The sequence below is a fragment of the Cyanistes caeruleus genome, chromosome 1, assembly GCF_971803275.1.
Source record: "Cyanistes caeruleus chromosome 1, bCyaCae1.hap1.1, whole genome shotgun sequence".
NCBI lineage: Eukaryota > Metazoa > Chordata > Aves > Passeriformes > Paridae > Cyanistes > Cyanistes caeruleus.
The window spans coordinates 134353127-134378723 of NC_141701.1; the positions used below are offsets into that span (position 1 = coordinate 134353127).

Below are 25597 nucleotides of genomic sequence, written 5' to 3' on the forward strand. Positions count from 1 at the left end.
GAAATTCCGTTAGGCTATTACCTGTTTTAAAAAAAAATAAATTTATTCTTATTGACACTAAAAGTAGAAAAGTAAGATTGAATCATAAAAGAAACTTTTCTCTCTGAATATATTTGTTGACAGAATTTGTAGGTAAATTTGGTATTTATGTTCATTTAGGAGAACCATTGTGGTTTTAAACTTGACTGAATGTTAAAGTTTTTTGAAATGAGGAAACCTGATACATATATGAGTTGCTTATTGATTTGCTGTCTTATGTTTAAGAAGGCTGTTGAAGGATTAATTTTCCTTTAGCTTGGTGGATTGGTAAGTGGATTAGTAGTTGTATAAAATATAAACACATTTTTTCAAAAACAGAGAAGTAACAAGTGAGCATTTGTTTGAAGGTACTTGAGGACTCTTGGTATTTGACAGTTTTGGGCTTTTCAGTTCAGTAATTTTTCCCTATTGCAGTAATTTCCTTTGGATTTTTGACACTCAGTGAGGAGGAAATAAAATCATGACCATTTGGACTGATTATAGCTTTTTGAATCCCAGTTCTTTTATCTTCTCATAATACTGAGTATACAGTCTGTTTTTTAAGCAAATTGTTCACTTGTACCTAATATAGTGCATCTCACATTTAGGTATCTTGCAGTAATCTTTTTCTACAATTTTCTGTAAGCTTAAAAGGTTTGATTTTGCTATACAAGTTGTTACTTTGAAATCTGATTCCAGTGGATGATGATCAGGAATGCTGTGTAACAGCATTCTTTGTGTGACTTTTTACCAAGACTTCTTTCATGCAGCTGCTTGGGGAAAGGCCAGCTAACAATGTGGTGGTTTTATGTCATGATCCAGACCCTCTTCCCACCCCTTGGGTTAGTGACAGGATCTCCCAAGTCTATAAAAACATTATATGCTAGGCTTTTCCATTGCTCTTGTTATTATTAGAGTCTCACTGTCTGGTTTACTGTTCTGATGAGTTTTCTTGGTGTTAATGTCTAAGAATGTGAATGGTATAATGCTATATGTACACACTGAGACGTATGCTTTTTGCAAGTGCTTACCTACAAATGTTCTGGCCTTTTTGAGCAGATTTACAGCAGTGTGTGTATTTTTTTTTTTTTCCTGGGAAAGAGAAAAAAGATAATAAATTTTAAATACTGCAGTAATAGAAATCCATGTATTACCATATAAAGTATTGTACGTTTATGATTTACATTACTGATATTCACAGTGTATATGTAGAAATGTTATTTTAGAGTTTTAGGTGCTTATTTATACATTTCTTTTGTTGTATGAAAGGATTTCTTGAGAGAGGTGGAAGAAACTCAATAATTCCATTGCATACCAGGTAAAATTATTAAAGCTATTAGCTTTCTCAGTCGACCAATGGAATTTCATCGGTAGCTGTTTCAAAAACAAACTATTTTATGTACTGCAGAGTGATGACTCAAAATAAATCAGTTCTTTACTCGAGGATTTAAGGATTTTCTTAATGGAGTATTTAGTGACATTCAGTAGTAGGACATTGTAGGATGATGCCTTTTTCTTCATAGACAAATAGTATTTATTTTACCTTTTTAACAAATTGCCCATTCTATATCAGTGATGTGGTCGACTACCAACAGCACCAGTGGAAGTTCTAGTGGTTAGGGTGGCACCTTCTTTTCACCCCTCTTCAAAGAGTGGATGAAACAATATAATATGAATAATGCTGTATTATCTATAGAAAACTCTAAATCTTTATTTAATAAAGTAAGGAAAAGACAATAACTTCAGCTGATGGATTTTTTATCGGCAAGTTTTCTTGTTTTTACAGGAAAGGAAGATCAGGGGTAAAAGTATATGGAATGTGTTAATGAAGAGACACTTAACTAAAGGTTTAAAATAGTACTTAATCTTTCCCTTTGGCAAAGAGTAACAGTAGTGATCTTAAGTACATGTTTGAAAAGTGAATCCAGCAGAGTTGGATAGAGCTCAGCCTTTGGGTCAGTCAGCAGATCTGATAGTTGTGGAAACGGAGGGTGCAATTTCATGTAATCTAGGACAGCTGTTGACCTCTGCTGAAAGGAGGGGACTGTGGTTTTCCCCTGACTGGATGTTTCTGCACTGATGGTTTTCTGTATGGTAGTCATGTGACCTCAGTGTGGATTGCTTCAGACTATTGACTGATGTTGCTTAAAGGTAAACTATTAAGTTTCCTGCAAATTAAGTAATGAGATGGAAAAAAAAATTATTTGCCCTGCTACATAGCAAACTCATGCTGCAAAGAGAGGACAAGAATGTACAGTCGAAAGGAAGGAGTAAGACAAGATTCTGCTTTTCAGTGACAGCCTACAGCTGAAATGGATTGAGGTCTATCCGTAATTGACAACTTGAAGCAACCCTCATAAGAAACTAACATTTCAATAAGGAAAGATTTTTCCATGCTAGAATAATAAATACATTCTCTTGGTTTGGGAGTGAGCTCTAGTTAGAAATAAAGTAAGACTTCTTTAATGAAATATAATGGACTCTTTAGGAACTTAGAATGCATAAACAAATTTTGCTCTGACATTAATGCATGGTTAGGGGACGGTGATAATATCCCAGAACTCTTGTGCTACCAGGCTGGTTCTGTGGCTGGAGTTCAGTGTGGCTTCATGATGCTGGTCTTTGCAGTGCATTCATGCTTTGCTGCGCAGCTTCTGCACTGACCATGGGTTGTTGCGGAGTCCTTGCTCTTAATTCACGAGCAAGACATGGGCTGCTCTTGTTGTGGATGGTAGGATGGATTATATGGTTGTTGCTGTTATTTTATTATGAAGTCAAAGACTATAAAAACAAGGCTTGAAAGTTTGCACTGGAAGGCAGATTAAAAATACTATGAGTTTATTTACAGGGAAGGCACTTGTGAATAAAATTTTTGGCAATTCAGCAGTAGTTGTAAAGGCAAAAAATTTAGTTAGATGGGTAATATACTGTGTATTATTTATCTTCGTGGCTTTTCTTTATTAATTTACTTTGGTAGAGTTTGCTTGTAATTATAAAGCTCTTTGTTGACAACAGTCTTTTGTTTGCTGGTGGTGGAATTGGTAGGAATTACTTTTTCTGTTACATTAGGATAGCAGATCAATTGTTTATTTTCAGCTAGGAGTCTGAAGTCTGAGCTTGGTTGCTCTGAACATTAGTGAACAATGTATGTTACAATTATACCTGTTAAGTATGTACTGCTAGGTTTGCATTGAGTTAAATATCACTGAGGCATCAGAAATAAAAATCTCAGTGAGAGATTGGTAGCATTTGGATAGATTCTGTGGTGGTAATTAAACATTTTAGGAACTAGAATGAAACGCAAAAATTGGCAAAACTCAGTAGTGTGATTTTACAAGAGATAAATCAAAATAAAAATTCATTTAAGTGAAATGCTACAAGTCTCATGTGGTGTATTTTAACTTTGAATACTTTCCAGCATGAATTTCCAGTTTTTTATATTGGAAGAAATTGTTTTCATTATTGTTATCAAAGCAGATTTCAGAGTTGCTTTATATGTGGTTTACATGTTGTTTTAAAGTTGGTAGAATTTGTTTTCTAAGATCTTTCCAAAGGAAAATGTCTTACATTTGTGTAATGTTTTCTTAGAAACACACTGGATTTTTTTTTTTAAAAGGTAAGCAGCATTTCCTAAAGTCACTGAATGTGAAAGTGCAGTTGAAGTAAATATTTTTAATTTTGTGTATCACCAATAAGTAAAAACTAAAAATGGTGTTTTACAATTTATGGATGGAGGCACTGATTATTGTAGAATATTGGGTTTTTGTGCAGCAAAAGAGGCAGTGAATCTGTCAGCCCATTGTAGTCTGATGAGTTTTCTTCAGCAGTTTCAGAGAAAACAATTGTAGTAAGAGTGCACAGAAACAAGCAAACTTGGTGGCTAATTTGAATCCTTATGCTATTTTTTTAGGCTTTCTGGTTTAAAAACAAAAACAAAGTAAGCAAGGCAAGCAATATCATCTGATAAAAATAATATTATTCAGAAGGTGCATATGTCAAAAGGCCACTGTTTCAAAGATTGAAAAATAAATAAAATTTAAAAATTTGAGTATAAGGGAAAATTTTAAGAACATTTTGCAAGTTACCAGTACCTCTATTCACAAAAACATCTGTCCTGCCCTCTCTTCCAGTTAAAGTTGTCATGAAAGTGAGATGAAACTGAAAGTGAATTGGATATAAGAAATTCAGTGGGGATAGTTAAGAATTTGTTAGCAATTACTGCAAGTTTAATAAGTAAAATTTAAAAAGCAAGTAATACATCTGTGGCCATTGTCTAGATTCAAACCATACACAACTAAAGTGAATGGAAGCTTATCATTGATTTAAAGAGTAAATTATATGGTTTATAGAGATGGGTTTAATGAACTCATTTGGAGCAAAAGTGATCTTAAAAATGGCATGAGTTCCTGGCTAAATTTGGAGAAAAAAAGAGAAAAAATAGGAATATATTGCTGTTATTTCTGTGCAGTGTTTGGGTGAAGAGGAGAGCTGATAAAATAATTTCAGTTGCAAAAGAAACTAGGGAGAATGTTTTAAATGTTACTGGATGTGTAGGACAGTGCTGTTGGAGGTTTTTATTTTATAATGTAAACCATGGGTGTACAACAGTATTTTTCACATTCAAACATTGGTAAAGCTAAAAAGGACTGGATTTAGCGATTTTTTTAAATTTTTTTTTAAATTTTTTTTTTTTTTTTTTATTCCTGGAAAAGGAGGGAAAAGGTGTATAGTTGCTGATAAAATTTTAGTTGCCCTAGGATAATATAGTAGGTGAGATGAATAGGAAGTATATAGTTTCTAGTGCAAACTTTATGGCTTAGATGGAGTAAATGGAAAAAGATGTATTTTAAGGTAGTCTGAAACACCACACATCCTTCTAAATGCTTGCTTCTCATATGGGCTTCTATGTCCAGTTTGGATGGGTATCTTTAGAATGTTTCATTATCCCTGCATACAAAGAAGGCAGTTATCATTCAATAGGAAACAGCAGAAAAAAGCATTCAACTTTGTTCGTGGCAATAGGTCCTTTATTCTGTTAGGACTCTGAGCTCTGTGTTCAGCCTGAGTAGTTGTCTAAAAGAGAAGTAAATGTCATCAGTGGATCGAGAAGGTGTTTTCGCACTGTGTTCCATAGTCAGGAACACTCTCAGCTGCATAAAACATTACAGGTAAAACTGTTTATAGGTTAGTAGCTCATTCTCTCGAGGAGATCTATCACACGATGGCTGTAGGTGTCCTTACTTCTTCTGTGCTTATGCTTTTTAGAAATGGTGGTTAGTCTCTTAATGTTTCAGAAAATGGTTCTTGTTTGCTTTATTTCTGTTTTCCTCAGATTGTCTGGTTCTTATATGGCAAAATGGAATTTTCTTGACCTCCTTTAACTATGGAAGTTTCGTGGAGGAGTCTACAGACCTTGTAGAGTTCTTATAAGGTGGAGATTGCACAGCACCTTTAGGCAGCTGGTTCTTAACAGCGTTTGTTATGGAAAAGCATCTTCCTTACTCTTCCTAAAGGAAACTCTCCTTGACACTTCCAGGTCAACTGGGTGTTGCTCTCTGACAATTCTGTATTTCTTCACCAGTTGAACTTTTGACAAAAGAGTATTTAAGAATTTATGTAGAAGATATCTTGAATCAAAGTGGAATCTCTTGCTGAAGTTAGGCTTTTTTGGTGTAGGCATTTGAGGCTGGTAACATAAGGGTGCTGCAGCCTCTGGTTAAATTATTGTTGGACGTTATTGTGATTTTATATTATTGTGATTTATTATATTATTGTGATTTTCCAACAAGGCCAGATTATCTGGGATCTGGAGGTGCCAGATAAAAATCAGTGGAAAGTGTCCCTTGTCCTCAATTCCATGGATGCTTATTAGCCCATGTTCAAAAAATGATTTAGTGCTGTGGTGCTTCATTTGTTTCATTATATAGATACACTGGTTTTGGTCTCATGAAAGTTAAAAACCTGCTACTGGCCACAGTTGTGTTGGATGTGTACTTTCTATTTGTAAGTAAGAATATATTGTAGTGTTTTGATTTATTTTTTGTAGTAGATTAGTAAAAATTCTTTACATACCTAAATTTCAGTTCGCTTAGTAAGTGATTTCCCCCCCCCCCCCAATGTCTCTGGTATGTTTTGTATATTTATATTGTAATTTCCCATTATATGTAAGTGTAACTGGAGTACAGGCTTAATTACATCTGAAGCAAAAGCTTTTGCCATCTGATTATGTGTAGCCAACTGAAGAAGGTTTATTTTCTTCAAAATTTCAGTGTCACTTTTTTATTGGTTTAATGGCTTTATTAGATGAATGATGTTTCTATTTGAGTTAATTTTTTGAGAGACGATTTAAAGATGAATATTCACCATTAACACCATGTTAACATTTTTTTGTCTTTAGTAAGATGATTCTAGCTTAAGGCAGTTTGCAATTCTTAGAAAAGCCCTTATAAGCACTCTTTCCCTGAAGATATTTCAAGTAGACAAGCAAACAAAAAATGTTCACTTTTACTGGTTTTTATAGTTTTCTTTTTCTCAGTCTGTCTGTTAATGATAATTTTAAAACGGTCTGTTGGAACAGGTTTTAAAAGCAGCTCAAGTTGACAGTTTATACTTTTTTTACCCTACACTTTTATTAGTCTCATGCCTTTTCTGTACAGAATAATTCTACAGACTATTTGTGAATAAAATCCTGGAGCAGTACAGATACTGTATTCAGTTGCAGTTGAAATACTAGAATGATATGGGTAGTACTGACTGTGGATGTTGACGGTATCTGTTGTGTGTGTGTGTACAATCTTTGTTTTCCATAGAAATTGTAACTACCAATTTAGTAAATGGAGAGGGGGGCACCAGATCTGTTGGCAGAAAATGGAAAAGATTTAAGAAAAGTATATGAAATTGCATATGTGCTTTTTATGCTAAATACCATTCCAGAGTCTCAACAATACTACTGTGAGCAAGCATAGCTTTGTGTTTAGCTCAGTTTAAGAGTCAGAGTACAGTTTGGTAAAGAAATTAGGAACTTTTAGATTTTGTAGAGTGATTGAAAAGAGAAAATCCAAGATGAAAGCTCAGAAAGGTCTGCAGTGAGACAGTATATGGTGGGTTTTGTGTTTAATTTTTTAACGTTTATTTTTGGGATGATGATGATGATTATTATTATTATTATATTGTTGTTGTTGTTTTTATTGATGCATTCCTTTGCACAATGATAATTTACTTTGCTTGCCTAATCTAATAATCTTCTAGATGATCTAATTATGTAAATCTGTCATTTTATGTCCTTAATATTTGCATACAAGTAATCCTGGGTAGGAGGAAAGCAGAATTATTTTTAAAGTATACTGAGGGTCTTGTGACAATAGACTTCAGTTTTCCTCTTGGGGTAGAACAGAATTCGCAGCACGTGATTAGCTGCACCAAATTCACTTTTAGATGAGATGATAATACTTCTAATAATTCTGTTATTAATGTGAGCAGTGTGTTGCTTTAGCTATGTAGTGGCTTCTGCTAAATTTACAGTTATGGCACAGGGTCCTCCACTGGAACAAACCATCAGCTCTCAGGATCTCTGTGTTGAAAAAAGGCTTCAAATTAATAGGTTTGTTTCTGACTTGGTGTTTTCCCCCACCTCCATCTGACCAAATGTCAGACAATTGACAATGTTGGCTTTCTCAGAATGTTGTTAAAACACAGTATGGTAAGTAACTAACCATTTACTGATGACCCCCAAGTTAATGAATTAGAATAGGACTCGATATAGGTATTTGTATTCCTATGATAAAATAAGTTGGCCACAACTTTATAAATAGAAAAATAAGAGATTTCATAGAGGAGATGTGACGGTGTGCATATGTGTCGCAATTTCTTTCTGCAGAAACAGGAGTCTATTCAAATCAGAATGACATTTTGAAAATAAAAATTATACACAAAAGTCTTCTATGATTCTATGCTTGTAAGAATACCAGTTTGCTCAGATACTGCTTCCTTTTTGCAGGACTTTATGTAGCTTTCACGCAATGACTGTATTAACCCAAGAAATAAAAAAAAAAATTGTTTCTATCTTTGTGTGTCACGGTATAAATCATTAGTATTTGAATTTCATGGAGTATTACTCATATAAATTCTCCCTGACTGCATTAAAAAATGTATTACTGATCATCTAAACTTTGGATAACAAAAATGAAATGTAAACATGACTTAAGTGTAATTTATGTCCTTAATATTCTAAACAGTTAAAATAGTCTGTGGAAAAAAAAGTGTTGTAAAAGGTTCTTTTTACTATAATTGTACTACACTGAAATGTCTTTTAAGCTTCTAGAAAACATTAAATACAACTATAACTTTTTGTAGGTTGGGCTCATGTGGTTTGTGCTCTGTACATTCCCGAGGTGCAGTTTGCAAATGTTTCTACAATGGAGCCTATCGTGTTGCAGTCTGTTCCTCATGATCGTTATAATAAGGTATAATTATATGTCTTTTTATATCTAATGCATTTGTTTTAAAACTTGTGAGCTTTAGTAATATAAAACGGTACTTCTTAGAATGCACTTTATATAAAATTCCTAAGTGTGTGCAGCAATGCTCTAAGTTTTCTGCAATGTAAATTTACTTTTACTGTAAATTGAAGAATTAGGAAATCTGTATTATTAAATTAGGCTGTAAGGTTATCTGCCATTCTTATTAGTCTTTTACAGATTGGGGACTGTTACGTTAATTAAAAATATCATGGTCTTTGAAAAACAGTTTATTTTGAAAGGAATCTCAGATATTCTTCATAACTTAATATACTATTGCAGATTATCTGAGATGTTATTATTAATTACCACAAAGTCCTAGTGTTTTAAGTGTTGATATTGACATAAACATGTTCATAAACATTTCTTTTAGGACAGAAAGGTATGCTAATATATTATGGCAAATGCTTGCAGACTTTTGCCTTTGTAAACAACATTCACCTTAGTGGGATTATTTGCTTGTAGCAGAACTCCTCCTAAATAATTGTCAGTGAGATGGAATGTTTTATAAAGTGTGGTGAGACTTAAAAAAAACCCCAAACAAACCCTAACAAAAAAAAGGCAGAGCAATAAATCAGTAGCTTGCTAGTGTTCTTTATTGATAGTTACATTTTTCTTACTTCACTTGTGTTGCTTTCTCCTCACTTAACTACATTGGTCTTTGTATGTTCCCTTCTGCAGATGCAAGCTGTCTGAATTTCTGATTTAGTTGTGTTACATGTTTTTCTTGTGTTGTTATTTTAACCTATAGTTTATTTATTTATTTATTTATTTGTTTTTTACTTTATGTTAGTTTGTGGACACTGCAGTAAAGTAGGAATAGACTGTGTTATAAAAAAGAGAAAGAAGAAAAAGGTATATGTCACCTCCTGTGTTCTTCCTAGAGGGAGACCAGTCCCTGTTGATGTTGCCTCTGTGACTTCTCACACCCACCACATCCCAAATCCAAGTTTCCATCTTAGATTTATGAGCTGCCCCTCCATTTTCCTAGCCTTTTTCCTTTTTTCTTTCTTTGGTCTTTTCCTTTTCTGTTTCATTTTCTCCAGTTGCTGTCAATAAGTTTTGTCCATCTTATTTACCAGTGTAGCTGAAAAATCAGGAGTCTGTGTCCAGGTTTTCCTCAAGCTTTCTCATTATTACCTGAGCATCTCTATTGGCATCTCACTATTTGCTTCCCTCTGCATTGGCAAGAACATGCAACAGTGAGATTCAGTACAGAACTAATTAAACATTTCTGCTTGGACACAAAGCAGTAAAGATTTGCTATAACAGATGAGTTTATTTCCTCTCTCTCCTCAACTCTGAGGGAACAGAACATCTGTTTTCTTTTTCCTTGAGTAGTAGTCAGTCATAATTTTTTTTTTTTTTAATTGGCAGTGGTTCTCCCTTAATGTACTTCAAAAATTTAATGGAACACTTTAGATTTTGTTTTATCTTGCACCATTTCCATTGATGGTAATTGGATATTGGATGAGTAGATCCTTGTAACTTCAATAAGTGTACTCTGTATCTTTTATTATTACTTGTTGACAAAATCCACTGCTTGTCTCTGTCTTTTGTCTTTAATTCCTTTTCATTGTAACTGAAGTTTCTTCTTTCTCAAACAGTTTTTGTTCTAAATATATGGCATACAGTTGTGTTTTGCTGCTAAAATTCCAGTTTCCATTTTTGTTGTTCTGTATTTACTATGCTTTTTTCTTACTAAATAGTTACTAGCACCATACAGTTAATGTATTGAAAGTCCCTGATGTTGTCTAGCTCTTAATTGTCTGTGCTCTGGCCAGATGTTCTGATTGAGGCCTATTTTCCATGTTACCAGGCAGCCTAAAACTACTTTCATCAGGCCACTACAGTTTATTGTGAGGTACATTTCTGACTGGTGTCAGAAATGGCAAAATTTGGGATCACACCCCTAGCTTGATTATTATTATTATTATTGTTTTTGTTCTCTGTTTTTACAGAACTCAGAGTTCACTGTCATTATTTGGGCTTTGTGGGTCAGGGAGATAGCAGCTGTGGATTTCAGGGGAATCTGAGAAATGGCTATACTGCAGTTGCTGCAGCTAACCTTCTGAAACCATTCTAACTGCCATGCCAGCTGCAGTCTAGTTGTAACAGTACTGGATTTAAGAAGTATTGGCTGACAGGGAACTCTCAACTCTTGCTAAGTTTGTAGCTGGTGGTGAATTTAGTACTGCTGTGGTTAAACTGCCATGGGCTCCCAAGCAGGCTATTCTTGAGCAATACCCCCCAAAACCAATAAAACTATTACTTCCCTTTTCATGTAGCCTGCAATAGTTTCACCTTCTACTCCTGTTGCTATTCAAGATAAATTGTGTTTATGTAAATTATATTTTCTTTTAGGTCAGAAATTTTGTAAAGCATTTCACTCTGACTTCATTAATTTGTGTAAAAACGGGAAAGAAAAGTTTTTTTGAGAAGTAGATATGACAAACAATTCTTGAAATGTTTGTTGCGCACTGAGAACAAATGTAAACATGTAATTAGGAAAAAATGACTGGAATTGTTTATTTTTTTTTAGAGAGGCTAATAATAATTTCATTCTGTTTGTCAGCTCAGGTTGGAATAGGAGATTTAAAGTAAGATATTATTTCCTGTGAAGTTCTAAATAATTCTCTATGTGTGGCTGGATACATATAGACCACTAGCATATGGAACTGGGGGAAAGTAGAGGCCAAAGAAAATTACGATGAGGGAGAAATTATACTGTAAAGTAAATATTGTTGAAGTTTTGCCAGGACATAGTACTTAATTTATTTGGGCTTTTTTCCCTATGCACTTGTTTCTTTACTAAACACTGCAAAATATGCAGTATTACCAAGTACAGTAGTCTTAAATGCAAGAAGAAACGCTGTAGATACCAAAGCATGGGGTGTGTTCATATAGAGACATTTAGCTGCTATTTCCCTGAAGTTTGCCTACTTTGGGGATAAAAACCATCACATTACACAATGAATCCACTGAATGATTTGATTAATGAGTTAGCTATCAGGAAAGCTCTTCTTACACAGTTGCTTCCAATAAAGAAATTGAATATTAGCTGCTCTTCTTTTCAGAAATAGGTGTTTCTTATTCCTTGGATGGTTATGCATGGATAATATCTTTTTATTTTATGTCAGCTTTATTTGTCTCTTTCAGGTTCATTTGAAACTATGTGATAATTGTCTATAATTACTGCTTTTAGGAATCTCTTTTAAGAACCGATTAAAAGATAAGTGCATTTGGAGTTTCTTGATTTGCCTAGTAGCGAATGCAGCTGGCAGACTTCTCTTTCAGTACTCTTGCTGCAACAATGAGAAATTTCTGTACAATTCCTAGGTTTGATTTTGTGATCAGTGAATGCCATTGGGTATCTATTATGAGTAAACTATTTCTGAAATTATTTTAGCCTTATAATTATTTTTTTGCCTCATCTTCCCTTCTGTCTTTGCTTTTGCAAAGAAGGTTTACACATTGAATCTTTGAAGGGAAAATACTGAAAGTAACAAAGACAGCTGTGCAAAATATGTATTTTGCCTTTAAAGGAAGTAGTGTATTTGTTACACTTTTGCGTAAAATTTCCTTGCTGGGTTAAAAGCTTTTGCTTCTTCTCTAGTGAATTTGGGAGAGTACTCTCTTAGCTTAAGAGCTTTGAAAGAGTGCAGTTATAGGTGGTGGGACAGTTTTAAACTTCTACGTTTCAGAGGCTTCAGAGGTGTAGCTTCTGTATAGATTTGCAAATACATGCAAGTCATCCTTTGTGAAAGAAAGACAAAGGTTCTCAGGCTTCTGGAATTGTGTGTCTAAGAGAAGGAACAAATATGAGAAGCTCAGCTGTAGAGAACTTAGTGTCTGTTGGAGCAGGAGGGTGAACCTTCTTTGTCCCTATTTCATGTGGAATACTAGCAAACAGGTTTAATGCTTCTCATGACTATTGCAGGAAAGTTCTTTGAGCTTCTTGAAATGAGTAGTCAGTCTGCCGTGTTATGTTTAAACTTGTTCATAATGTAGTTTGTAGTCATTTTTCAGTCTTTGTACTGTAATTTGCTCTAAGGTCCGAAAACAGAGACTCTGCATATAGGGTAAATACTGAAAAATGGAGTCTACATCTCTACTAAGTGGAATGCTTGTATTGCTTTTCTTTCTGAGCTTCAGTGAGGAAAAAAACTTAAAGAAATTGAAACAAAACTCTGAAAAATCCAGAAAGTAACTGGAGATTGAGTTTTATGGGGTTTGTTGAACTCTCTGTTTATAGAAGTATCTTACTTTGAAGTTACTTACGCTTAATACAGTGACTCAGATGGGGTTGATAGATCATGACCTTGTTCATTCCTAAAATCTTGTTCATACCAGCTTATTGTATGGAAATGTAAAAAGCAGCCAGTCTCAGATGCTGTCAAACAACTCAATTATCAGTGTTCACCACCTTGATGTATGAAAGAAACAAGGCCAAGAATTAAGTGGGATTATCCCCTTTCTGATCTTTTAAATGTTAGGCTATAGGGTATGATTTTAGGATATATTAGCTTTTTAAAGTAGTGTGGAAACTGTACAAGAATAACACTCCTACCTTCAAGTCTTGCATATTACCAAAAAATGCTGTAGTTAGCTGACATCACCTGTTAAATGTTGTTCTAAAAACCTCTGTAAAAGGCTGTTTCAATCTCAGAATTTCACTCATTTTCCTGTGTAAGTAATACTGGTTTTGCATTACATATTTTTTTTTAAAAATTTCAGTGGACTTTTGGTCTATTTTTTTCTACCTTGTTTTCTGCTACCCATGGTTGATGTTATTTTTATTATTCTACTCATTCTCTGCCTCATTGAAAGGAAGTTGTAACACAATTGTAAGTCAGTTAAAATAGAGACAGTTCTTTTTTTTTGGCATAAAGAAGTTTCTCTTGTTAAGGACCTTATAATGGGATTTCTGCGGAGGTAGGAGTGTTCTTAATGTTTAATATTCAGTAAGGTTCTCTAAAATAAAACTTAAACACTTAATCCACCTCAGTGCTGGATGATACTTTAAGAATCTCTTAAATTGTTAAATTTTACACAGAAATGTAATATGATGTAGAATCTCTCTAAAAATTAGGACAGGAAAAAGTGAAAGAGATTTACTTTTGCCGTATGTTTCTCCCTGGAATGCTGGTGAGAGATTGTAGTGATGCCTAGTATAGTAATGTATACATACATTATGTGTCCATATTTATTTGCCACATGTTAAAAATAAGTATTGAATAATTAGGAAGAATTTGGATACTTTTTGTCTTAATTTCTTTCTTCTGTTCTACTAAGAATGTTTCAGAAAAGATTAAAATTGCCGTGGAATCCCAGTAAAAGAAATAAATGGACAAAAATGCTATTAAAATAGTCCCAGGTGTGAAATAGCTTATTTTCATTTTAGCTTGTTTTAGCTTTAGTTTTGGAGGTTGAAATGGGTTTGATATATTCATTTAAGCTTTTTTACAGAAGGTTCTTTGTTGATTAATTTACAAGATGTTTATGGGGCTGTCCTAGTCATACTGAAGTAGTCATCCAAACAAAGCAGGGTTCTGTTAAAAACCAGTTTAATTAAAAGTAGCTGAGCATCATATGAGTACTGAAACATGCTATGGCACTTTGGGAAATTCTTTGCACCAAATGCACAAATAAAATTTTAAGTTTGCAGGTTTTTTGTATGTAATTGTGTAGATACATATGTATACCATATGGCGTATTGTACCATTAGTCTAATCTGATGTTTCTGAATGTTATGAATACAGGTTATGTTAAATTAATATGACAATGATTGAGACTTTAAAGGACATAAACACAAACTTGAAAGCAAGGACAGTTGGGAAGCCTAATGCTGTCAACCCGTAGCTGTTTAACCTTTTGGCTGGTGGACAGTGGTATGAAATGTAAGCAAATCACTATTTGTGCTGCCTTAATGTTGGTAAAGTGTTACACAAATCCCAAGAGTCTACCTGGGTGATCTCCTTTTGCTAACAAGCATGATTAGACTTTCATAAAGAACTTCTTACTCTGGCTTAGCTGCAAAATGCAGTAGTTCTCAGCCTAGAATCCCCTGTAACACAGAATTTATTTGTATGCTTCTTATCAAATTTAGTATTTTCTCTTTGTTAGACATGCTATATTTGTGATGAACAAGGGAGAGAAAGTAAAGCAGCCACTGGTGCTTGTATGACATGTAATAAACATGGATGTCGACAAGCTTTTCACGTAACATGGTAAGTATATTTTACTATTTAATGTTGTTGATGTTGCTCTGATATTCCAGAAAGAATTAATACACACAGTGTAATGAATAAACTCATTACTTAGTACATCTTTGAGTAAAGAAATACAGTAAAATGGTTTGTTTTTTAATAGTGTTTACTAACAATATGGCAGTGGCAGCATAGATTTTGCTGTGAGCTGCAAAAAGTGTCTGGTAATACTCCCTTGGGTAGTATTAAATAGTGTGTGCTCCTGTGAATAAGTATAGAGGAGTTTATTTTTTTTTCTTGGTCTTAGATTATTTTTCTTAGAGGATGTTTAATAGGATATGGGAGTGTAAAAACATTGTTAGTGTTGCCTGCTAACTGATTTTGATGTTTACTTCTGCTAAGTCAATGGGAAAATTACTGAGCTGTATGTAGAAATGGACTAGACTCACCTATTCCGGTACGGATTTCCAAACATTTGGGAGTAACTCACTTCACTGGTTTTATCTAAATGATACAAATCATCCTGAACTATTTGGACTTTATGAAGTTCAAATAGTTTTTGCTGCTGGAGAACAAAAAGCTATGTCCTCCACCATATGATTCATTTTGCTTTAAGATACTTGGATCTCCTTGCATTCAGGAGATGCTTATTTCACTTTATGGCTTTCTAAAAAAGGCTGGATAATTAGATTAAACCATATATCAACAGGTAAAAGGAAGCAGAAAGAGTTCCACTCCAAAATTTGCAGGCATTATTTGTTTTTTTCAATTTCAGCTGGAGTTATTTTACAGTAGCAGGCAAATTTATATAGGCTGTGTAGCTACATAATCTGTGGATTCACCTGTCTCCTTTATGACTGCCCCAGTATGCTGCTCCATGACCAGTTTAGTCAGGGAAGTGGTATTTGCACATCAGCTTTAATCACTTAAATGTATTTTCTTCAGTGTACCCTAGTGATAGTTCGTATGTCTTGTGGAGGTATCTTGAAGGGTTTAATTCCATTGTTTTGGTACTGATAATCTTGGCAACTCTTAATTTATTTTTTTCTTTTAATTGCTTGACTGCTTTGCAGGTTTTCATATGCAAAATATGAATATTTCATATTCTTTCATATGCATCCATTTTTTCATTGGATGTGATCAATGTCAAGTTTCTTTTTATGGGGAAAATGAATTGTGTTCCTCAAAGTGTGCATACCATGTAAAGGGATTACTTAGAGATGTGAAAAAATGTATACATCCAAGTGCTTGTATCAAAAGGTCTCTTTACTTTCAAACACTTGGATACATACAAGAGTCCTTTTCATCTTTTTGCTTTATTCCAAAACCCTGCTTTCAGTGAATGCTGTGAAGAGCATGAGGCATAAGTTCAAAATTAAAACAGCTATCTTGCCACTTTTTAAAATTTTTTTGGTTCAAAAACATGTTCTATACTACTAAATGGTATCTAGTGGGAGAGTAATATCACTGGAGATAATTAGAGGCTTCTGTAATATTTTTTAAAAATGGAAGGAAAATGGGAAAACTACCAGAAATTCAGGGCAAGGTGTAACAGATGATTTGGGTTATCAGAACTATTGTCTAATGAAAAATGAGCTTGAGTGCATATTTTTTGTAAGAGAAGCTTAGAAACAATAAATCTTTGCTTAAAGACATCCTCTTAATTATTTTTTCTAGTTGGTATCAGCTGTAGATGTATATGTATTTAGTACTTCTGGGTTTTCCAAATATTTTAAAAATATATTTTAACATATTTAAATATTTAACATATTTGAAATATCCAGCGTATTTAAATTTAAATTATTTAATTGAATATTTTATATATTATTATATATAATAATATATAACATTATAACAATGTGGTATATTAATATTATATTTAGATAAAATTTATATTTTTATTATTTAATATTTAAATATTTCACATATTTTTAAAAATCTGTGAAAATGGACCACATTATATGGTGATATACTTTCATTTAAATACTCCTGTGTATAATTTTTACTGTAGCATAGCATTGTTATGGTGTCTTGGTTTGAAAGACGGGTGTCTGCCAAGGAAGGCAGGAGCCTCCCTTGGAATGGAGAATATGACACCCCCCCACGCACTCGAATTATTATAATTTTGGAATTAAGGGTCTTTCAGGAAAAGATGGGACAGTTCTTTACTAGTATGTATGTGTATTACAAGGCAAACAAACAACAGCAGCGGCAGCAACAAGGAACAAAAAGGAAAATCCAGCCGGCATCCCCCGAGCCTGTCCCTCCTGACCCTTGAAGCCATTTCCCCTCGGTGCAGTTCCGGGCGCGGCCGCCAGGGGCGCTGCTGGCGGGCGGGGCTTCCCCCGCGGCTGCAGGGGGCGCTGTGGCGCGGGCTCGGGGAGCACGCGGTGGTGGCCGCTTTGTCCCAGGCGGGAAGGGATGACAGAGAGGCTTTGCGTCACAAAGCCCTGGGGCGATCCATCCTGGTGCCCCAGCAGGACCCTCAGGAGTACAGTCCCGCCGGAGTGGGAGATGAGATATATCGGAAACTCCGCAGCTGCAGCTGGAACCGCGGGGATGTCTCGGCAGGCAGGGGCTGTGGGGCTACAGTGCAGCCGAAAACGCGGATTAGTGGCAGAGGAAACGGGCGGATGGTGGCAGCTCGCCTCCGCAACGGGGCAGAGAGAGAGAGAGACACTCCTTTGGGGACGAGATGGGGCTCGAGGATCCCCAGGGGTTTCCTCTGAGGCACCTGAGCAGATGGCGAAGGGTCCCTTGGTTGGTGAGGTAGGGTGTTAATAAGGGCCCAGTGCAGCGGCCGCTCTCAGGAGCAGGGCTCCACTCACGGTAGAAGAAAGGCAGCAGGAGACAGAACCCCTCAGTGATGTGATGAATTCTCCCCACAGCGACTGCAGCCACTCTCCCCTCCCAGTGGCAAGAACTCAAGAGAGCCCAGCAGCTGCCCCAGCTCCCTTCTTCCCAGCCCCATTCTCGAGTATCTCTGCCCCTCCGAGAGAAACCCTCAGATAAGAGAAGTGCGACCAGGTGCCCTCCATCCCTGAATTTAGCAACTTCTTTTGTCTCTCTTAAGTACCCAGTCGTTGTTGTCTCCTAGCAACATATGGGAGAAAATTCCCTAAGAGAAGGAAACAAAAGGAAGAATCCTAAATCCCAACATATGGGAAAGAAAATTATATGGAAAATGGAATAACATTTGGTTTGTCAATATCTAAGTTTGTTTTGATAGAGAAAATATATCGACATTACAAATGGTGACAAACATTTTTTTTTTTTTAATTGTAGTAGAATAAGGTAATAATCAGTCGATGATCTATTAAAAAGAAATTAGCCTGCCACAGTATTTTAAACTAGTAAATACAGTTTGATTTACTATGTAATTCAAGTTAGATATAAAAAAACCCAGTAATTTTCATGGCAAGTCAGAGAAGCATGCATATGCAAGTTGTGAAAAAACTCTTCTTTGGAGCTATAGTATGGTTTTGTTACAAGCTGTTATTTCTTTAGATATATATTTTTTTTTTGCTTGAATTTGAGCTGAGAGTCATTGTTGATTGCTTTGTTTATTTATTTGTGCAAGTAGCTGCATAGTAAATGTAGATTTGCAAGCTGTAAGCTTGTGTGAGTACCTTAAAGATTCTGAAAAAAGGCAATAGGCCAAAGTATGAATTATACATGTTTTACTCTGGGCTACAAAGGTTGGTTTGCTACTCATGCCACAGAAAATTATTTGTATGGAAATCTCTTATTAATTGCAAATATAAGCATCCATATGTTATCAGCTGTGATACTGTACAAACTGGTGTAAAATGGCTTTCCTTGAATGTTGTTTGGTTTATTTTTAGTGCACAGTTTGCAGGACTTCTTTGTGAAGAGGAAGGCAATGGTGCAGATAACGTCCAGTACTGTGGCTACTGTAAATACCATTTTAATAAACTGGTATGTATTTATTAAATTCCATAAATAAATGTTAATGACTTATTTTTTTATTCTGACTTTTTTGTTGCCATTAGCACTAGAAATAATATTTTCATGAAAAAGTAATTGTATTTCATTAAAACAATGTTTTAATCACAGAGAAGTACTAGCTGGAAGTATTTTTTTTAAGTGGTTGCTTTATAGATGAGTAGGTTTTTCCCCTCTGCCAGAAATAGCATGCACATTTAGTGTTTCTTTTTCATTGAGTTCCTGGAATGTTTTCTTTTGCTATTTGTTTTAAGTGCCTTCTAGGAATTCAGTCATAGTTTATTCCAGTTTTTGAATAAACTAGGAAATACTACTTGTACAGAATAAAGAAGCACTCCATTTCTTTCTGCTATGTTACTCTTCTGCCCAACTTCTTTTGTTCTATCTCTCACGGTGTAGCCAGTGGGTATTCCCTGCTTGTAAGTTCTCTGAAACACAACCTTAAGGAAGTGACTTCAGGTTTGATTTTTAAGAAACAAACAAAAAATGAAAAACATTGAAATTTCTCAGTTAATGCAGTAGGCTTTGGATCAGACCTCTGGAGTCTTTCCTTTCACTTCTTACCAGTTTGACAGTTCCAGATACCTGTTTCTGTGTACTTGTGCGAGTGTGTGGACTTGAGGGGCTTACTGATATTTAAAAAATGTTACTTATTAGTACTAAGATATACAGACTTAGGTTCAGATGCTGTTGTAGGTATAGTTTGACTTCCAGATTACTTCTTTGCACTGCTAAAAAAGTTGAATACTTGGTGTGACTTTTGGGTTGCAGTGAGGTAACAACATAAGACCAGTTAACCATTTTAGTTTCTAGAAGATAAGCTTAGTGAGGTTAGTTTTGTGCTTTTGTGAATACTGATGAATTTGCTTCATAATGAAGATAAGGCTTCCTAGGCCCTTACTAAGCTAAGAATTTTTTTTTTTTTTTACTATCTTGAGCTAAGTATATACAAAAAGAGTGAAAATAGTCTCTTATTTTGTGGTGAGGGCAAACCCTTACATTGTTACACCTTTGATTGATATTGCAGTGCTGCCATGATTGAGAGCAGGTATATTTATTTAAAAAACAAGTTTTATAATAAACATAACTATGTTTGATGTATAATCAGTTAGCTTTCCATTACAAAGCTATAGTGGTAAAGACTGGCAAGATTGTTTTAGGAGTTTCAGTTTTTCTTTAGGATTATTGTGACTGTTAATGTCTAGTAAATACAGGTGCTTAGTATTTACTGCTGAAGCTGCTGGGTGTTCCACATCTACTATTCTGCTGAAAACTGGTTGACAAAAGAGTGGCCTGAAGTGTCCTTAAATGCTTCCTCAGTTATGAGAAAACCAGCATTTAGAACACTGGTCCAGCATAAAGTATTTGCAGTCCTGAACTAGGCTCTCAGACATTACAGAAATACAGGCAATTACATCTGCCAGTTACAATCACAGACATGACTGTTGCATTCTGTATCCTGTTTTTTAATCCATTTTAATGAAAATATACCAGACAGATCGCTTGAATAATAAATAAGTCATGAAGTCACCTTACAATGCATTTCAAGCATGTGTCAGGGCATCACTGTGGTGATACTCTTTTGAGCAGCATTTTTTTTGTTTTATGCTATGAAAACTTGAAAATGTGTCTAGCATCTTTTAACCTTTAAAAAGTGGCGTATTTCATTTCTCTGTGGAAAGCATAGCTTGCAAATTTGTGGGAGGTGTAGAAGTTGATGCAGGGATAGGCTTTTTTCCTGGTGTGCATTCAGTAGTCTTGTGAATTTTAGTGTCAGTAATTAGTCAGCTTTCCAGTAATTGAAGCATTGAAGTTTCTTCCTCAAGCAATAAGGCATCTTGTCAGTGGAAATGCTTTATACTTTTTATTTATTCAAATGGTTCCTTTTCTCTGTCCATAAATATATTTTCTCTTTTTAGAAAAAGAGCAAACGGGGATCTAATAGGTCATATGATCAAACTTTAAGTGATTCTTCCTCTCACTCTCAGGATAAACATCATGAGAAGGAGAAAAAAGTAAGTGGATTTGTCGTTGCTAATTATGTGGCACATCTGCTTAAAAGTAGCACTTTCTGGTAAATTTAATTTTTGCTGAAAAGCATGAAGATCTTGTTCTGAAGCACTGAATAATAAATAACACATGATAAACCATTGGTACTGGCATCCAGTGAGGAAACCTCTTCAGGTGCATTTGTATATGCACTTTTATATTTCTGTTTGTATTCAATTTTGAGATACTGAAACATATCTGTTGGGAAGGATGTTCCAAGCAACTTCCTTTGCCTTAATTTTCTGTTAGAAATTTCTGTTAGAGTTTTTCTTGTGTACCCTTTGTGATGACACGGGGAAGAAAAGAAAACCAGCAGGAGACATTTTAGGAACTGTGTGGCTAAACACGTGTATCTAATTCTTTGTTTCAACCTGTTACTTCTTTCTCTTATCAAAGAACTGACATCTTTTCTTGCCACATTTTATTAATACTGGTGGTCAAGCCCACTGTGCTGGCAAAATACCTTGGGAACTCCTCTGGGAAATTTTGCTGTGAGGGTACAAAGAATGGAACTGCTTATTTCTGATGTTGGTATATTCTTTTAATGATTTGACTGCACATATTATTAAAAAATAATTTCAGCTCTATGATGATTACTATTTTAGGTTTTTACTACTGCTTCATTAACAGTTGTCTGTAGGAAATTTGTCATCTAAATTCAACAGAGGGTGATAACAGACACAATGCAAATATGCTTTGTCACTTTTTTTAGGCCTCTACATGCAAAACTGCTCACTAGTACACATCCTTTACAAATAGCTTAATAGGATTTTGTGAGGATGTGGATAAACTTAGTTTTACATTATTAAATATAATTACATAAAAATTGGCATAAAAGAATCTTTTGACCAAATGTATATTATACAAAGGAGCTGTATCTGTAGAAACAGGAAATTGAATAGCAAATGTCAGTCTTTAGACGCTTTTCGCTTTTCTTAATATTTGACTTGGATTTTTGAGATTACTTCCATTTTGGATGGATATTGACTGCCAGTTGTTCTCGGATAATATTCTAAAAGGTCTGATCTTTAGACTTGTTGAGTGGTATAGGTGAATCATGCTGTCTTTATCCACTAGTGCAGAAAAGAGTGTGCACTGTGATGTTGCTGTACCTCTAATCTAAATTTAGGGCTGAAATAATAAAAGTATGGAATTTTGGCAGACATTTTTAGTAACATGTTGGCAGAAGAATCCAGTTTTGAATTACAGACTACAGAATTAGCTTACTAATATTTGCTGTATTTTTTCCTTAGTTTTCTACTACTGTTGTATTTCAGTTCATGTTTTATCAAAGTACATGCATGGATTTTTACAATCATTGGCAAAACTTGTAAGTTGGTGGGTTTGTGTTTTTTTGTTTTATTTTGGGTTTTATTTTTTGTTTTTCTTAAATGAATTTGACTGAAGATGCTTCCCAGGTCATACCTGTGAATTCTACAGGGTACACTTGGAGGGACTTTAACACTTCAGTGGTGTCAGCTATTTTGTCAGCTCATGCTGTATATTTGATACACTGTATTAATTATCTTGGAGGACTAGGGCAGTTTTTTTAGGGTGACTTCCCATATTTCCTTTTTTGTAAATCCCTTAAGAATCTAGATTTTTGTCATATTGCAGTAAATACTTACAGCTTTCTTCACAGATACAGTAGTATTTGTGTTTGTGTGGCAACCACATCCCTCTCACAGCCACTGTAGTTTCTGATTTATCTTTCATCTTTGTTCCTTGGAAATTTGGATAATCTGATCTGCAGGCATCATTAAAGCTTTCTGTTTTGCCAAGCAGTAGCTGTATGAGCTGTGGTTTGGAACCACTTTTCTTGGTAAGACCTCAGAAGCTATCCTTTTGTGCATGTGAAATACTACACTGCAGTAAGAAGAGGCTGGTCTGAAAATGTTAACATAGGTAACTGTTGTTTTTACAAACAGACTCAGCTGAAAGCCTGTGTTTCCCTTCCATAGTGTGTGTTTAACATCTTCTGGGCACTCTGCCAACAAAATTGGTAACAAATATGTAAGGGTATAATAATAAAAAAAACCAAACCAACAAACCTGAACAAATTTAGCCAAACCTTTGGTATGATTTAATTTTCATGATGATGTTGAAGCTACAGAATAAATAGCTTCATTATATTCTGATTACTGCTGCCTAAGCATTGTTGTTTCTGCGGCAGAGATGCTATTCAGAAATTATTAGTGATGATGCTGTGTCCCTTATAAAGAGTACTGGTAGTATGCTGCTTGACATTCCATTACGATATTCCTTTTCTTCAGGGCCCAGGTGTTTACTCAGGCTTTCTTTGGAAAATTTAGGCCACCATGAGGCCGTGGAAGAATGCTTTGCTTTAATGTTACTGGCAATGTTATATTTGGAAGGACTGAAGAAGGAACTAAACATATCTGGAATTGACCTTTGTATAATAGAAGTCTTTTTTTTTGGCACTAACTTGAAAATTAGACAAGGTTCCTAGCTTTATCTGTTTATGACTTCTGAAAAATGTGAATATATTATGTAATAAGTAACTACTATATAGCAGCTGAATTACATAGGTACCTTTTCTACTAGAAGTGCTTTGGTCTGAGCTGAGCAGGAAGGAAAATTTAAAACTCTGCTGTAGTGGCTCATATAATGTAAGTTAAAGAAAAATGGGCTCATGACTAAAGACTGTGGATGTCTGTAAGAAGTTGTGTTTGAATACTCAAAAGAATATTCGGTGACAAGAGGCTTCTTTTCACTATCACACAAGTTGGAGAGCGTCAGAGGAGAACCTAAAATGCAAGAGCCAGGATAAGTATCCTAAACACTGAGGTACTAGTGCATTGTGGGCATTTTTTTGCTGCTTGTCTTGTTCTTAAAGAAATGTTACAGCTTTGATTTTGTGGGTAGAAACTTGAACACCTAAGAACAGGTTGTGGCAGTGCGTCACACTCCGCATGTTCCACTGTAACTGGGAATTTGTTTCTTAGGGCCATGGGAAGGGAAGATTTAAACCATGTCTCTGTGCATTGAAAGTTTCCATAGGCTGTTTGTTGGTTTGGAGCTGCCCAGACTTTGCCAATTTGTTGTGAAGGAGCCTGTGCTCATGTGTCAGGGCAACGAATTTCATTTGGGAGAGAGGTGCTTGATGCTTTTTAATGAATTTATGTGCTGTGTAAACTGTTACAAGGCAAGTTGTAAACACTCAGATCAAGTGTTCCTGGGGCATTTCCTTACTGTCTGAGCAAATGACTGAAAAGGTAAAATGGATCTGCTATGCATCACGTAAGATTCTGTGGTAAAAACAGGATCAGATTGCAGGTTTTTGAGTTATTTGCATAAGCAGTGATTTTTTTTTTTTTCTGAAACAACAACAACAAAAATATCAGTTTTAGTCCCAAGGAGTCCTTTTATAGTGCTGTATAGAGTGTTTTAAAGATTATTCTAATTGTGTCATTCCTCTGTGAATTGCCTCATTTCATAAACTAAGTGATGCTACTGAACACTGGGGGTTTTTTTGCAACTTTTAGGGAAAAAATCTCCAAATTAATCTCAGTAATGCAGTATTCCATTACATTTTTATTAAATTTTTAAGTTTTGTTAATCAGTTTAATATATTTGACTGTTTAATCCTTTCAACTGTTCTTTATGTCTGAAGCAAAATTTTAAGAATGCTAAAGATAACTAGGAGAAAAGTGGTTTACAACCACTTTGAAATCACTTAAATTTTAATAATTGAAGTATTACTAGATAAATATTATTTGAATAAGAACTGTGTGGTATAGATGCGTACCCATGTTAACTTACTCCAAATTCTATTTGATCAGAGGGAAGGAATCATGGCTCCAAAACACCTCTAAAAGCTGGTCAATAAATATAAACCTCAGTGTATAGATACACTAATAGCTATTTAAGATGAAGAATGCAGTTGCTGTTTCCTAAAATGGAATTTTTGATGGGTTCCATGAATTCAAAAGGGGGATGTCTTCATCCTTCAGTCTTTACTGTTGTTGCCATTGTATGGCGTTTCTCTTTCTGGGCACCTGTTCTGTACTGACTGTTGTAGGAGTGTAGATTTTTCTTTTTTAATTCATCTCTTCATGTCAGATTCTGTTGGAAATATAACTATTTGGAAATACTGACAGCATGTGACTGTGTAAACCAAGTTTCTTTAGAAAGCTACTGTATCTGAGTATATTTAGCAATAGATATTTTTATCCGAAGGATTAAGAGGAAAGGTGACAACCTTGTTTTACTTCTCATTTGCTAAAATTCTCTGTTAACTTGTGCTGTTCTCTGTGTATACAACTGTCAACCTGATAATCAGCTGCACGAAATTTACTGGAGCTGGCACCAGCACAATGATCTCTTGTGGTGGCCAAGAAAAAATCATAAGAATATAATCTCATTTTAATTTATATTTTCTTTCATTTTAGTAAGAGAAAACATAGGAACTTTTTGTCTCAATTCTCAAGATTATCATGGAATTACTGATTTGACTACCTCATATTTTTTTAACTTACAGTAACACATCATAAACCTTACTGAAAAAAGTGTAATGCTTTTAGCATACATTAGCACAGCAAACACCTCAATAGTATTAAGCTTGTCAGCTGGGACTAACTAATTATTATAAAATCAAAATGAAAAACATATCACCTCAGATACACCTAAAATTTACTCTGCAAGATGTAGAATTTTGTAAGGCTTCCTAGGTTGCAACTGTCTTTTTCCATCTCAAAGTACACATTTTAATCTTTGACTGAAAGAAAATAAAACCCCCAGAGAGCAGCTCACCCCCACACACCTACTTGCACATTCCCCTCTGTTGTGGGATGGGGGAGAGAATCAGAAGAGTAAAAG

At 34.9% G+C, this 25597-nt stretch overlaps 1 protein-coding gene across 22 annotated transcripts in view; it reads left to right on the forward strand.

The window, feature by feature from the left end:
• MLLT10 (MLLT10 histone lysine methyltransferase DOT1L cofactor) overlaps nt 1-25597 on the forward strand; it is a 135872-nt gene that overhangs the window by 35747 nt on the left and 74528 nt on the right. For 12 of the 22 annotated variants that reach the window (XR_015278689.1, XR_015278692.1, XM_086860367.1 and 9 more), the window contains 4 exons: nt 8371-8480; nt 14661-14764; nt 18589-18682; nt 20629-20724. Coding sequence is in view for 19 of the 22 variants with exons in the window: in XM_086860367.1 (XP_086716493.1) it covers nt 8371-8480; nt 14661-14764; nt 18589-18682; nt 20629-20724 (404 nt within the window). In the remaining 3 variants the exon portion in view is untranslated. The remainder of the gene's footprint in view (nt 1-8370; nt 8481-14660; nt 14765-18588; nt 18683-20628; nt 20725-25597) is intronic. The other 10 variants (XR_015278696.1, XM_086860488.1, XM_086860439.1 and 7 more) reach the window with 1 other exon arrangement.